The sequence below is a fragment of the Megascapheus bottae genome, chromosome 21, assembly GCF_031878675.1.
Source record: "Megascapheus bottae isolate mThoBot1 chromosome 21, mThoBot2.hap1, whole genome shotgun sequence".
Taxonomy (NCBI): domain Eukaryota; kingdom Metazoa; phylum Chordata; class Mammalia; order Rodentia; family Geomyidae; genus Megascapheus; species Megascapheus bottae.
The window spans coordinates 17,502,061-17,516,150 of NC_143529.1; the positions used below are offsets into that span (position 1 = coordinate 17,502,061).

Genomic DNA, 14,090 nt, shown 5'->3' on the forward strand with positions numbered 1-14,090 from the left:
CGCCGAGGCGGCCGGCTGCTCTGCGCGCCCCCCTCCCCGGCCCGCGGCTGCTCCAGCCCTGCCCGCCTCCCGCAGCCATGTTCCACGCGCGGGGACGGGTGGGAGAAGGGGCGAGAGACGGGGGAGCGGGGCGGGGAGAGGCGGCCCTGCCTCGGGGAAGGAGGGGATGAGAGTTGGGGGGAGCAGCGGGGGGAGGAGGAGGAGGAGGAGGAGGAAGCGGTGGTGGCGGCGGCGGCTAGCGAGGACCCAGCGCCGGGTCCTGCCGGAGGACTCCCGGGAGCCACCATCATGGTGAAGAGGAAGAGCTCCGAGGGCCCGGAGCAGGACAGCGGCCGCGGAATCCCCCTGCCCATCCAGACCTTCCTGTGGAGGCAAACCAGGTGAGGGGTGCCGGGGGCGCGCGGCGGGCCGCCCCGGGCTGGGGCCGGTCCCCGGGGCCGCCACCTCCGCCGCCGGCGCGGGCCGCGCCGCAGCCTGCAGCTCCCTCTCTGGGGCTGGAGAAACAGCCCTCCGCAGCCGCTTGACAACACGCATTCAAAAAAAAAAAAGAAATATGCCGGTGAAGTTTGACGACACGCAGACCGGCAGTTTGGGGAATAAATATCTACGTTATTTAGGGGGTGGGAGGGCAGGGAGCCCGGAACGAGGGGGCGGGAGCCCGGGAAGGTAATTATTAGGACGGGTTGAGCTCCAGTCCAATTCCCCCTCCATCTCCCGCTGTCACGCCAGCCCGGTGACCTGTTGTTTTTGCAGCTCCTGTTTGGCGAATATCTGCTATGCCCACTTGTTAACCATTTTTCCCTGGGATTTCGGCCAGCGTCCTCTTCTTCCTCCCCCTCCCCCGATGAAAGCCCCCCCTCCACCAGGAAGAAGAATATTTCCTGCTCCCCCCCCCCCACACACACACAATCCCTTCCAGGACAAGATTGAGTCCAATACACAGCCGAGAAAAAGCTCTCCTTTTCATTTTGGAGAGTTCGCAGAAAATAAGAAAATAGATGGTAAACGATTTTGATCCACAGCTGGCTTCATCTCCCAGGTTTTCGTATGACCGCGCGCGCACACACACACACACACACACACACACACACACACACACACACACACACACACGAGGAACGCACCATGTCTCGCCAGAGGCGATGTAGCATCTGCTTAGGTCAAAGTCCTCAGAACAGGACTGGATATTAAAAAAAAAAAAAAAAAGGTAGATTTTTGCACGTCTTTTTTCATCTATGTCATTGCACTTGCAAAAAGCAAACGTCGTCAGCTGTTCAGCACTTGCCCATTAACAAGCTATAAGGAAATGGGAAATCTGAGTTTCACAGCACTGTGTCTCGGCCTTTGAAAAAAAAATATGTCATAAGGATGCTGTCATCATAATTTTGCTCATGTTTATAACAAAAATCTCTATTGGCTTTTCAGTGCATTTTTGAGGCCTAAACTGGGGAAGCAATATGAAGCCTCTTGTGTGGTATGTGATTTTCACCATTTAATGATTATTTCTGTATTCTGCCTAGTAATTTGAACCCAAAGAAAGACTAAACCATATTGATGTATGTAGTAATTCACTGGGAAAGTATTATCAAACACTTACTGTGTGTGCCAGGTACAAATCTACTGTTTGAAGAGAGAAAAACTACAATAACAGCATTTACAGTGGGTGGGGGGGGGGTGGGGGGTGGACAGGCCTCAAACAAACATGTACAGAAAACATGCAATAAGCCAGATGGTGATAAGCATTATGGAGAAAAATTAAACAACAAAGGAGATTAGGAAGCCCTGTGGTGGGGTGTGTTTTATAAGCAGTGGGTTGATAAGGCTTAATTAATAATGTGATGCATGAGCAAGGCCACTAGAAGGGAGGAAGGAATAGCCTGGTGAGGAAAGATCAGAGGGCTTCAGGGCAGAGAGCCTTGGTGGAGAGGGGGGTGTAGGAGAAAAGAGGGGAGACAGAGAGAGATAAAACCATGCGATGGAGGACCTTGGGGGCGAATGTGCAAAGTCAAATTCTTAACAAAATGGAGACTATTAGTAGATATTCATAAATTGAGTATCTATGAGCTACTTGCAAAGCATATAAAATTCTGTACTTTATCTATAGTCTGCAAGTCTGGAAGTGAAATAGTGGAAAATAAATATGGGAAATGGCATTGTTAATATTTATACAATATAAAGTACATTAGTCCTGAAGATCTAAAAACAATCCTGTTTTGCAAATTGATGAACTAAGACATGAAATACTGAAGAAAAAATGAAATGAAGTTTTTTAGCAGCCTTCATTGAAATCCAGAACACTCCCTCAAATGCCCTGACATTGAATGTCAATGTTGAAAGCTACTCAGTTGAATATTGACACCCATATTTACAAATTGCTACATAGATGACTTTCTGGTAAGGAGGTTTGAAATGTGTTAGAGCCACAAATTATGGTAAAATCCAACTGACAAAATTGCACACACACACACACACACACACACACACACACGATATTTAAGGCTCTGTCCTTCAGAAGTGCCACAGGAATACTTTTTAAACATAAATTTCTTAAAATAATCAACCAATGGACTGTCTTGTCCTTAACTAATTGGAATAATTAGTTGATTCTTGAAATCTCTACATCTCCCTTAAATTCATACTAGTTTAAACTAATGGTGGTCCCTTTCTGTTCTTGTCAAAGATCCATCTGACATTTCTAACGTTGTCACAAAATATCAAGCAGCTAAGTTACATGTATGGACAGACAGGTAGATAGATAGGCAGCAGGGTACACAGATATCAATATAGAAACAATTTCTAGAGTTTAAAATATTTTCTGTAATTTCATTCATAATATTAAAAGACAATGACATTAGCAACCTAGAACTCACTGAGATTGTAAAATATGTAACTCATCCTCTTTAAATGATATAAACTATGGTTTCTTAGTGTCCAACATACACTTAACAATGAATTTGCAGATACATGACGACTCCGAAATTTTAAATATTTGGATCTGCATGTCCAGCAGTTTTTTTTTTTTAAACAGTAGATTCCATTTCTAATTGTACTCTGTAATTGAAGCCTCATAATACCTTTCATTTGTGAAGGCAAATGTTTTAGGTTCTCTTTTGAAGTTAAAACGTAAAGTAGTTCTCACTGGATATTCTCTGTGTCAAGTCATGCTTTTATTTAAAAATGCCCTAATAATGTCAATTATACAATTACAATCTGTATTAGGATCTGCATTACAATCCTTCCATAAGAGAGTCATACAAATTTCTCATCCATTTGGGGAATCATGTCTTTACAAGTTAAATCTTCAATTCTTTCATTCCAGTGTTCATTAGCTTCTCTTTCCCCAATAAAGTAATGATATTCGCCATCGAGAGGGGGGGGGAACAAAGACCAATCAACAAACAACTGAATAGGTCAAACTTTTTAATGTTTCCTTCTCCGTAAGAATTTCTGACAAGGACAGATATAATTAAGAGAAAGCAAAGATAGTTTCTTCTGCCTCTTTCCCTCTTCCCCTTTTCTCTCTGTATCAAACAGAATCTTTTAAAGTGGATTTTTCATGATTGTAGGCATGAAATTAAGGAATATTTTTCCAGATTATTGTTAGATACATGAAATAAATCAGTGACCCTGAAATCAGGCTTCACGAATGGCTGCCATTAATAAGTTGTAGCTTAATAAACACCTGTTGAACAAGTTGACATAAATGCTGTTTTTCAAGACACTTTTACACATTTTTATTTCCATCTGATATTCTGACAGATCATTTCATAAAATATATTTAAAAATCTCTCGAGGTTAAATGTGTTTCTCTGCTCTTTGTGAGTGGAAGCTTATTTTAACAAAAAAAATAAAGATCATTTGATAGTTCAAACAATATATTTTGTATCAAAAGCCTATAAATGAGGCTAAGGTAGCACAAACCTGTATTCCCAGCTATCTCAGGAAACTGAAATAGGATTGAGGTCCAAGGGGCTGGCCCTGGCAAAAGTGTGAGGCCTCATTTAAAAATACACTGAAAGTGGTAGAGCACCTGCCTAACCTATGACGTTCTGATTTCAACCCTCAGTAATGCCAAAAACCAAACCAAACCAAAACAACAGCTTGAAAATAGTTAGATATATTTACTGCAGGTTGAATGTGGGCATGTGAACATATGTATGTAATACAGCAATTGTGTCTTCTAAAGCTTTAGGTCCAGTGATTCGCATATCTTTAAAATATATAGTACTTTGATGTTCATGTCTTAGCAATCAGTATTGTCCTCTCTTTTTGTTTTAATGTGCAGTCCTTTGAACGAGTGTTGGTAGAAAATAAGCTGCATGGCCTCTCTCCAGCCCTCTCTGAGGCTATCCAGAGTATTTCCCGATGGGAGCTGGTGCAAGCTGCCCTGCCTCATGTCCTCCACTGCACTGCAACCCTGCTTTCCAACAGGAACAAGCTAGGTGGGTGCTTCTGTATCCAATGTTCATTGCATATCTTTGTCCCTTAATATCCAACACTCTTGAGAACAATGACTACTGAGTACTAACTGGTACTGTTCCAGACAAAGTATACACATGTTCTCATATAATTCTCATATACTTTTGCTCACATCAGTACCAGAATCTTGACTATTTACCATTGAAGGAGCTGGTTTTCTTCTTTCAGTTTTATTTTTCTGGTGCCAGTCCTAGGGCTTGAACTCTGAGCCTCAGTGTTATTACTTTTACTCAAGGTTAGTGCTCCACCACTTTGAGCCATAGATTCATTTCCAGCTTTTTTGGTGATTAATTGAAAATAAGAATGGACTTTCCTGCCAGGACTGACTTTGAACCTTGATCTCAAATCTTAGTCTCTTCAGTAGCTAGGATTTCAGGTATGAGTCACCCACTGGCACCCAGCTGTTTTTATTTCCTTAGCTTCTCAAGTAGTATGTGAAAATATATTTTTTTCTGAAACAGTAAAATATTATCACAGGTTAGCTGAAGACACTCACCTACCTGAGCTGAGTTCCAGTGAAGGGAGTCTTTCTCTTTCCAGTTTCTAGGGAACTGACTTTCAGGCATCACAACATTTCCCCAGCTTGTCATGGTAATAGCAGTGTGTGTGTGTGTGTGTGTGTGTGTGTGTGTGTGTGTGTGTGTGTGTGATTTTGTGAATTGTCCTTCTCACTTGGAAATATATCATTGCTATAGCTATTTATCCCAAGTTAAAAAAATCATACTTGTCCTTGTTTTAGACTGGTGTTATTGTAGGGATAATGTATAGAGGGGTTACAGTTACATTCATCAGGTAGTGGGTGTATTACTTCTCACACACTGATACCCCTTCTCATGTTTGTGTCCCTGTTTCCCTCCCCACCCCCTCCCAATCATCTTGTTCCCCCCTTCCGTTCTCTATTTCAAATAAACATACTTTTCATCTTATTCCTTCCCCCTCATCTGTGTCTCTTTTCAAATGTTAGCTTTGTAGAGGGACTTTTCCAGGTCATGTTATCTATCTAAAATAGAAATTGCTATCTTCAGAGCCTATACTTTTAACCCTGATGTCGCCTGTCTAGGAATGTACTGGGAATCAAACTGATGAAATGTGACTCGTGCAGTTTCTATCTCCATAGTAGTATGCTAGTCTGACATGATGGCAGCCAGTAAGAGAGTCACAGTTAGTAAGGAGATCTGGCAGCCGTGCTAGTTAGACATGCACAGGGATTCTTGTATCCCTGAGGGAATTGAACCACACAGCACAGGGAAAGTGTTCTCTTCATGTCACCTCTATTGTCTGGTCACATGGCTGCTCTTTTCCTGGCTGTGTGGTTGTTTCATGCAGGCCACCAAGATAAACTGGGTGTGGCTGAGACAAAACTTCTTCACACCTTGCACTGGATGCTCCTGGAGGCCCCCCAGGACTGCCACAGTGAACGCTTTGGGGGCACAGACCGAGGCTCCAGCTGGGGTGGCAGCAGTAGCGCTTTCATCCACCAAGTTGAAAACCAGGGCTCTCCAAGGCAGCCTTGCCAAAACAGCACCAACGATGAGGAGGAGAACAGCCGAAGGAAGATCTTCCAGAACTCCATGGCTACAGTGGAGCTGTTTGTGTTTCTATTTGCTCCTCTTGTACACCGGATCAAGGTAAGCAGGCAGCTAGCACCAGCTTGGGGTGGGATGGGTCTAGAACAGAAGTTTCATATTTTTATGTCCTATGGCAAGTCTAATTTTTCATATTGTAAGGCTGTGTCCTCAAGTACTCAATGGTTTCTCATTAGCCTCAGGACAAAACCCTGAATCTGGTGCATAAGGTCTAGAATGATCTAGGACCTAATTCTTTTCTTGATTTATCCACTGCCAATCCCTACTTACCATTTCCTGAACTTGAAAGTTCTTGGAAACACTCAGTGGAAATGTTCTTGCACCACCCTCCTTCCCCTCCTCTTTTCCTCCAGCATCTCTCAGTGTCATCATTTCCATGAGGTGTTTATTCTAGCCAGCCCATGGAGAACTATATCCTCTGGACATTCTTGTAGCTACCTCTATTTTAATATAGGGTCTAGAGCCGAAGTTTCATATTTTTGTGTTCTATAGACTTCCTGATTACAGATATAGCTGAAGGATCATACTTTAAAATATTTTAAAACTAGAAAACATGGGACCAGAAGAAACCAATACTCTTTTTTTTTTGCCAGTCCTGGGTCTTGAACTCAGAGCCTGAGCACTGTCCTTGGGTTTTCTCAGGGATAGAGCTCTACCACTTGGGCCACAGCACCATTTCTGGCTTTTTTCTATGTATGTGGTACCGAGGAATCAAACCCAGGTCTTCGTGCATGCTAGACAAGTACTCTACCACTAGGCCAAATTCTGGGCCCCAAAACCAATACTCTTAAAATGTCATTATGTCCATCTACATTTGGATCTAGAAAAGACAATAACACTTGAAATCAGCTAGCTAACACTTCTAAGATGTGTGACCATGGTGATGTTACCTAAACTTTCAGATCTTTAATGGTATCATGTTGTAGATATATCTAATTATATGAAGATACATAATACCATGTTTCTTATACTGCTAAGAGTTAAAATAGTTAACTAAGAGGGTCTGGCAATTTTGTTAATTTTTTCAAAGAACCAACTCCTTGTTTTGTTGATTCTCTCTATGGTTTTTTTGGACTCTTAATTCATTTAATTCTGACTTAATTTTAATAATTTGTTTCCTTCTACTGTGTTTGTGTTTGGTTTGTTGCTCTTTTTCCAGGAGGTTAAGGCACATTGTTGAATTTGGGTTTGAGATTTCTCCAATTTGTTAATGTAGGCACTCAGAGCTATCAATTTTCTTCCGAGTACTGCCTTTGCTGTGTCTCAAAGGAGCTAGTATTTTGTGTGCTCCTTTTTGTTAAATCGCATATACTGTTGAATTTCTGTTCTGATCTCTTCAATAACTTTCTAGTCTCCATGAGTTACACAATTTTCTATGGTGGCATTTGGTGTTGAGTTTCAATTTTATACCATTGTGGTCTGAGAGGATGCAGGGAATAAATAAGTTCGGTATTTCTGAATTTGCACAGATTTGCTTTGTGTCCTAAACTGTGATCTATTTTAGAAAATGCTCCATGTGCTGTTGAAGAAAGCATATATTCTGCTGTTGCTGGGTGGAATGGTCTTCAGCTGTCCCTTAGGTCTAGTCGGTCAATGCAATTGTTCAGTTCTGAGGTTTCTCTGTTGAGTTTTAGCTTTGTTGATCTGCCTTATAGTGACAGTGATGTGTTAGTCACCAACAATCACTGTGTTTGGATCCATGTGTATTTTTAGTGTAAATCATGTTTGTTTTATGAAGTTAGGGGCGCCAGCATTTGGTGTATAGATATTTAAAATGGTTCTCCTGAAGAAGAGAACCCTTTATTAGTATGTAATAACCTTCTTCTTCTAATCTCTTCTCACTAATTTTAGTTTGAAGTCTATTTTATCTGATACGAGGATGGCAACACCAGCCTGTTTATGGGAGCCATTTATATTGTACTTTATTTACATTAATCCTCCCTATTATCCTCTTTGTTCTTGTCCTCCACAGCCTTCTAATATTCCATATGTTTCAGTTGAATTTACTTACCCCATCTTCATACATAGACAATGTATTTTTTCATATATTTTATTGTAATTAATAGAAGGGTTACATTATATTCGCCAGATAGAAGATGCATTACTTCCCATACATTGATACCCTTTCTCATGTCTTGGTCCCCATTTCCCTCACCTGCATCCCCACCTCTCATCTTGTTTTCCCCCTTCCCTATCTAATTTCAAATAACCAAATACGCATATATCCAATGTATGAGATAACAAAGTGAAATACTGTGACAATATGAGATAACCAAGAGACAGCAAAAGAGATGAGAGATAACATAGTACATTAAGGACAACAATCACTCATTATATGGCTTTTGTTTCTATATCCTAGAGGTCCTTTCATTTAGCATCATACTATATGGCCTTATGTATCTAGGTTTTGCTCTATTGCAAATCTCTAGAGAATGTATTTTGATATTAATCATTTCTATAATATTCTTTTTCCCTCTCTCCTCTACTTTTCTCCTCCAAATCATTCCACAATTAGAATCATAGTGACATTGATATATATATATATATATATTCTCAATATGTATATAATCTTTTAGGACTAGATTCTGCATTTGAGAAAGAAACACACAGCCTTTGTCCTTCTGAACTTCACTTACTTTGCTCAACATCATAATCTCCAGTTCTGTTTTCCTCATTCTTAATATGTCTTCTTCCCTTCATCTCATGTTTCTTTCTTGTTCATGTACTTTTAGGCTATCTGAAGTGTCTCATTTTCAAACTCTATAAGCTCACGTTTATTATTAGTCTTTACTAATTTTTCCTTTTACTTGAAAAATTTACTTCTACTTTCTATCCTATACTTTTATGTGGCCACATCTATCTCATGAGTTTGCTTATGACCTCAGGAACTTCTATGACTACTCTTGTGCTACGGGTATCTTATCCTGCTTGTTTCTACTTTAGAATTGGTCACTATCTTGAATTGCTGTTTATGTCTGTGTACATGTTGATTGCCTGTTGCTATCTCCTGAGCAGAGATTCTTGACTGCTCAGGTCCCAACTGTATCTCTAATGTCTAGACTACTGCATGGCATATATCTGGATTCCAGTAAGTATTTTGTGACTTATTCACTATAAAAAAACCTATGTTATTGTCAAGAACAGATCCAAGTACTAAAAACAATTACATGTGAGTCCAATTTACTTAAAATGGACAGGGCAGAATAAAAGCCTTCCTAAAAACAACCAATAAAGATGTCTACAAATATCTGTATTGGAAATAAGTATGCCTATAATTTTATTTAAAAGATATTGCCTCAGAGCTCAAGTTTTAGAAACAGATAAAGTTTCTACTATCTGTGCCTTCCTAGTATATGACATCGAATAATTCCTTTCAGCCTCAGATTTTTCAAGTAGTAATTGGACATCAGAATAAGTTTATGGGGAATTATAAGGATTGAACAAGTTATACTAATCAGATACATAGAAAGGCATTAACAAAAGTTAGTTGGTTTTGATGCTGGTGTTTTATTGCAGTCAGTATTAGACACTATTAGAGAGACAGTAAGATATGCTTTTAGGAGAAATGAAAAATGTTTGGAATCCTCACTGAAGTGCCTAAGTTTTATATGAGGTCTAGTAATAGAGTATTTATGAATTCAGAAAATCTTCACTTATCACTGTACAATGATTGAAGCATGGTAAATTATTATTAGCTATATTACTACCATAGGATTTTAAAAATCATTTTTCATTGGTATGAGTTAAATATTGTTCCAAACACTATAGACAATATAAGTATTAGGTCAATAAATTCCCCTCAAGGCTTTCAATTCATTTGAGGGAGGTCTATACTTTTCTTCCTAGTGTTGTTTGGTAACATATAATCTGCAAGTCACAATTGCTCTGCCTTGGCACTCTTGGCATTTTGTACCATATAATTATTGTGAGACATTGTCCCCTGCATTGTAGACTATTTGGTACTCTGTCCTCTAGCCACTAGATGATACTAACATCTTCTCCTCCCTGCGTTGAAATCACTACCCATGTCTCTACAGGTCATCAAATGTTTCCAGATGGGTGAGGGGAAGGAGAGCATCCGTGATGGAGAGCTAGTACCATAGACGGCCTGCTGGTTATCAGGCTATTAATCTTCTCTTCCTATCTATCCTACATCCATGCAAAGTACCTCTCACCAGCACCGTTAATGCCCTTTGCCCATCAAACTCTAACCCTATATCAAGACCAAAGTCAAAGTCTGCCTTTCTCTCCCAACTGCAGAGATCTGTGTGCTGCTAGGGAAACTACATCATCCTCCATGTGGAGGTTCTACGAAATATAGTCTCCAATTCCAGTGTGCTGCCCATCTGCCCGTCCTTTCCTTGATCTTACTCGTTCAGGTCCCCACTGGGCGATCACACAGACTGTACTGCAGGTTGAGCCTCAGGCACAAAACTAGTAAGTCCCATTTCAATAGACAGCACTCACTCAGCCTACTCCTTACCTCAAGCTTGTCTCTTCTACATGGCAGTGGGTATCTTTCTTTCAGCTGACCAAGGAAGAAGCTAAGAGCATCTGAAACATGGTAATAAGAGATTCTAACAGTTTTTACAACTTCTGTTTTCTTTTAGACTGCCTGCTCCACAACTGAATATTCAAAAACATTTTCTCCAGGAGCTGGGGTTTTTTTCATATATTTTTATTGTAATTAATACAAGGGTTACATTATATTTGCCAAATATGTTGTAATACATTGAGTGTCCCATTAAAGGAGAATTCATACATTGTGCCACCTGACAAAGTATTTCAAAGAAATATAACAACACAAGAAGAGTCATAGGTGCTCAAGATATTCAAGTCTGAAGATTGCTTGGAATTAGTATTATTTATAGAAAATGGACATGTGGGGCCAGGAGTTTGGCCTAGTGGTAGAGTGCTTACCTTGCATGCATGAAGACCCAGGTTTGATTCCTTAGTACCACACACATAAATAAAAAAAGCTGGAAGTGGTGCTGTGGCTCAAGTGGTAGAGCACTAGCCTTTAGAAAGCCCAAGGACAATGCTCAGGACCTGAGTTCAATCCCCAGAACAGAAAGAAAAAAAAATGGACATGTGTTCCTTTAGAAAACAAATGAGTGGGGAAAGGAAATGGGGACAAAAAACATAAGAAGGGGTAGCAATGATTGTTAAGAAATGTACCTTCTATCTGGTGAATATAATGTAATCCTTCTATTAATTGTAATACAAAAATTTAAAAAAAATAAAATAAAAACGAATGGGTATGGATGAACAGAGAAAATATTTGAAAGAAAATATCTCAGTTCATTTTGAAAAAATATATACTTGGAAATGAACTTTACAATTTGGGAGAGGGGGGAAGAAGGAAGGTAGGAGAAAAACATGGAAAGGAATAAAAATGTTCAAGATGTGATAAACTCACTACCTTACAAATGTAACTGTAACCCCTCTATACATCCCCTGAACATAAAATTAAATTTAAAAAGAATATACCAGGGGCCAGGGGCCGGGAGTTTGGCCTAGTCGTAGAGTGCTTGCCTAGCATGCACGAAGGCCTAGGTTTAATCCTCGGTACCACATACATAGAGAAAAGCTGGAAGTGGTACTGATGCTCAAGTGGTAGAGCTCTAGCCTTGAGAAAGTCCAAGGACAGTGCTCAGGCCCTGAGCTCAAGCCTAGGACCAGCAAAAAAAAATTATATATATATATACATACATATAATATACATATATATATACCAAATATAACAGAATGAAGACAGTAACTCTCTTTGTATGGTAATAGAGCAAGTTAGAGAGGCCAAGATCTTAGTTCAAGAGAATTTAATGTTTTCTGCTGTCACTTTCATTGGGATTTTACTTGTGCTTGAATTACTTATGGGAAACATGGAAACAGATTGAGCTCAGAAACTAAGAAATCATTAAAACCAGGTCAGTTAAAATTTGGCTTCCTGTATTTCTTGAGACAAATCTGATAGGCTTTGCATAACCTCAATTCCCTGCTTCCTGTTTAGTATCATGCAGATTTCCCATGTCCATTTTAAGGGATTTGGGACCTAATCTTCAGACATTCTTGCTTCTCTTCATCTTTCCCAGCTTTATTAACGACACGGTCAAAAATCCTTGACACTTTTCTATCAATGAGCAAATTCTGAAACTCTATCTCCAAATGTATTCAGAGTATACCACTTCTAATTTTGCTCTCTATTAGCAACCTACTCTAACCATCTTTCACCTAGATGGTAACAATATATTTGCAAATTGTCTTCTTCAACCTTTGCTGTTTTTTAAATATATTTTTATTGTAATTAATAGAATCAACCTTTGCTCTTTTTCAAACTATCCTCAGAGTAAATTTCTTAAAACAAATGTCCAGTCAGGTGCCTTTGCCATTCAAAATCTGCAGTAGCTTCAATTCTTACTCAACAGCCATGTCCTATCAAGCAAAAAATTAAAAAATCTATTACATAATTTCCTCAATATTTTAAAATATATTTTTATTATAATTAATAGAAGGGTTACATTCTTTTTTTAATATTTTTATTGTAATTAATAAAAGGGTTACATGATATTTGCCAGATAGAAGGTGCATTAATTCACATTAGAAGGGTTACATTATAATTACCAGATAGAAAGTGCATTACTTCACAACAATGCTACCCTCTCTCATGTTTTTGTTCCCATTTCCTTCCCTCCACGCCTTCCCTTCATCTTGTTTTTCCCTCTTCCCTATCCTATTTCAAATAAACATATACACAATATATCAGATAACAAGGTAAGATGTTGTAACAATATGAGATAACCAAGGGACAGCAAAACAGATGAGAGATAACATAGTACACTAAGGACAACAATCACTTATTATATGGCTTTTGTTTCTATATCCTGGAGGTCCTTTCATTTAGCATCATACTATATGGCCTTCTGTATCTAGGTTTTGCCCTATTGTAAACCTCTGCTAGAAGAGTCCAAGATTTCTACTAATTATGACAAATGAGGGAAACCATTGAGCCTATGTTCCTTTGAGTCTGGCTTACTTCACTTAATATGATTTTTTTCTAAGTGTTTCCATTTCCTAACAAATGAAGCGATATCATTCTTTCTGATGGCAGCATAGAATCCCATTGTGTATAAATACCACATCTTGTTGATCCACTCATCGACTGAGGGACATCTGGGTTGGCTCCATATTTTTGTTATGGTAAATAGTGCTGTAATGAACATTGTTGAACTAGAGGATTTAGTATGTCCTTGTTTCTGGACATTTGGGTAAATGCCAAGTAATGGAATTGCTGGGTAATAGGGGAGCTCTATGTTAAGTCTCTTGAGGAACTGCCATACTGCTTTCCATAGTGGTTGAATGAGTTTACACTCCTATCAACAGTGTAGTAGTGATCCCTCCTGGCCACAACTCCACCAATATCTGTTGTTATTATATTTCTTGATCATGGCCATTCTAACTGGAGTGAGGTGGATCTCAGAGTTGTTTTGATTTGCCTTTCTTTTTTTCATATATTTTTATTGTAATTAATAGAAGGGTTACATGATATTTGCCAGATAGATGGTGCATTAATTCACATTCACATGTCTTGGTCCCCATTTCCCTCCCCCCACCCCCACCCCTCATCTTGTTTTACCCCCTTCCCTATCCAATTTCAAATAACCAAATACAAACATATCCGATATAACTGCCTTCCTCTATGCCAACAGTGAGAGGAATGAGGCAACAATCAGGAAAGCAACTCCTTTCGCAATAGCCTCAGAGAAAATAAAGTACCCAGGAATTACCTTAACTAAGAATGTAAAGGAGCTTTTTGATGAAAACTTTAAAACCTTGAAAAAGGAAATTAAAGCAGAACTGAGGAAATGGAAAAACCTTCCATGCTCCTGGATTGGAAGAATCAATATCATGAAAATGACAATCTTGCCAAGGGCTATCTACAAATTCAACGCAATACCCATCAATATCCCAATGGCATTCTTTAAAGAAATAGAAGAGGCAATCCAAAATTTCATATGGAATAATAAA

The 14,090-nt window shown here is 39.3% G+C and overlaps 1 protein-coding gene across 6 annotated transcripts in view; it reads left to right on the top strand.

Moving 5' to 3' along the window:
- The first annotated feature begins 243 nt into the window (after positions 1-243).
- Positions 244-14,090, top strand: part of Unc80 (unc-80 subunit of NALCN channel complex) — a 185,179-nt gene continuing 171,332 nt past the window's right edge. For all 6 annotated transcript variants that reach the window (XM_090354730.1, XM_090354731.1, XM_090354734.1 and 3 more), the window contains exons 1-4: positions 244-380; positions 1,426-1,474; positions 4,286-4,442; positions 5,806-6,107. In XM_090354730.1, coding sequence (XP_090210856.1) covers positions 289-380; positions 1,426-1,474; positions 4,286-4,442; positions 5,806-6,107 — 600 coding nt within the window. In that variant the 5' untranslated portion in view covers positions 244-288. The remainder of the gene's footprint in view (positions 381-1,425; positions 1,475-4,285; positions 4,443-5,805; positions 6,108-14,090) is intronic.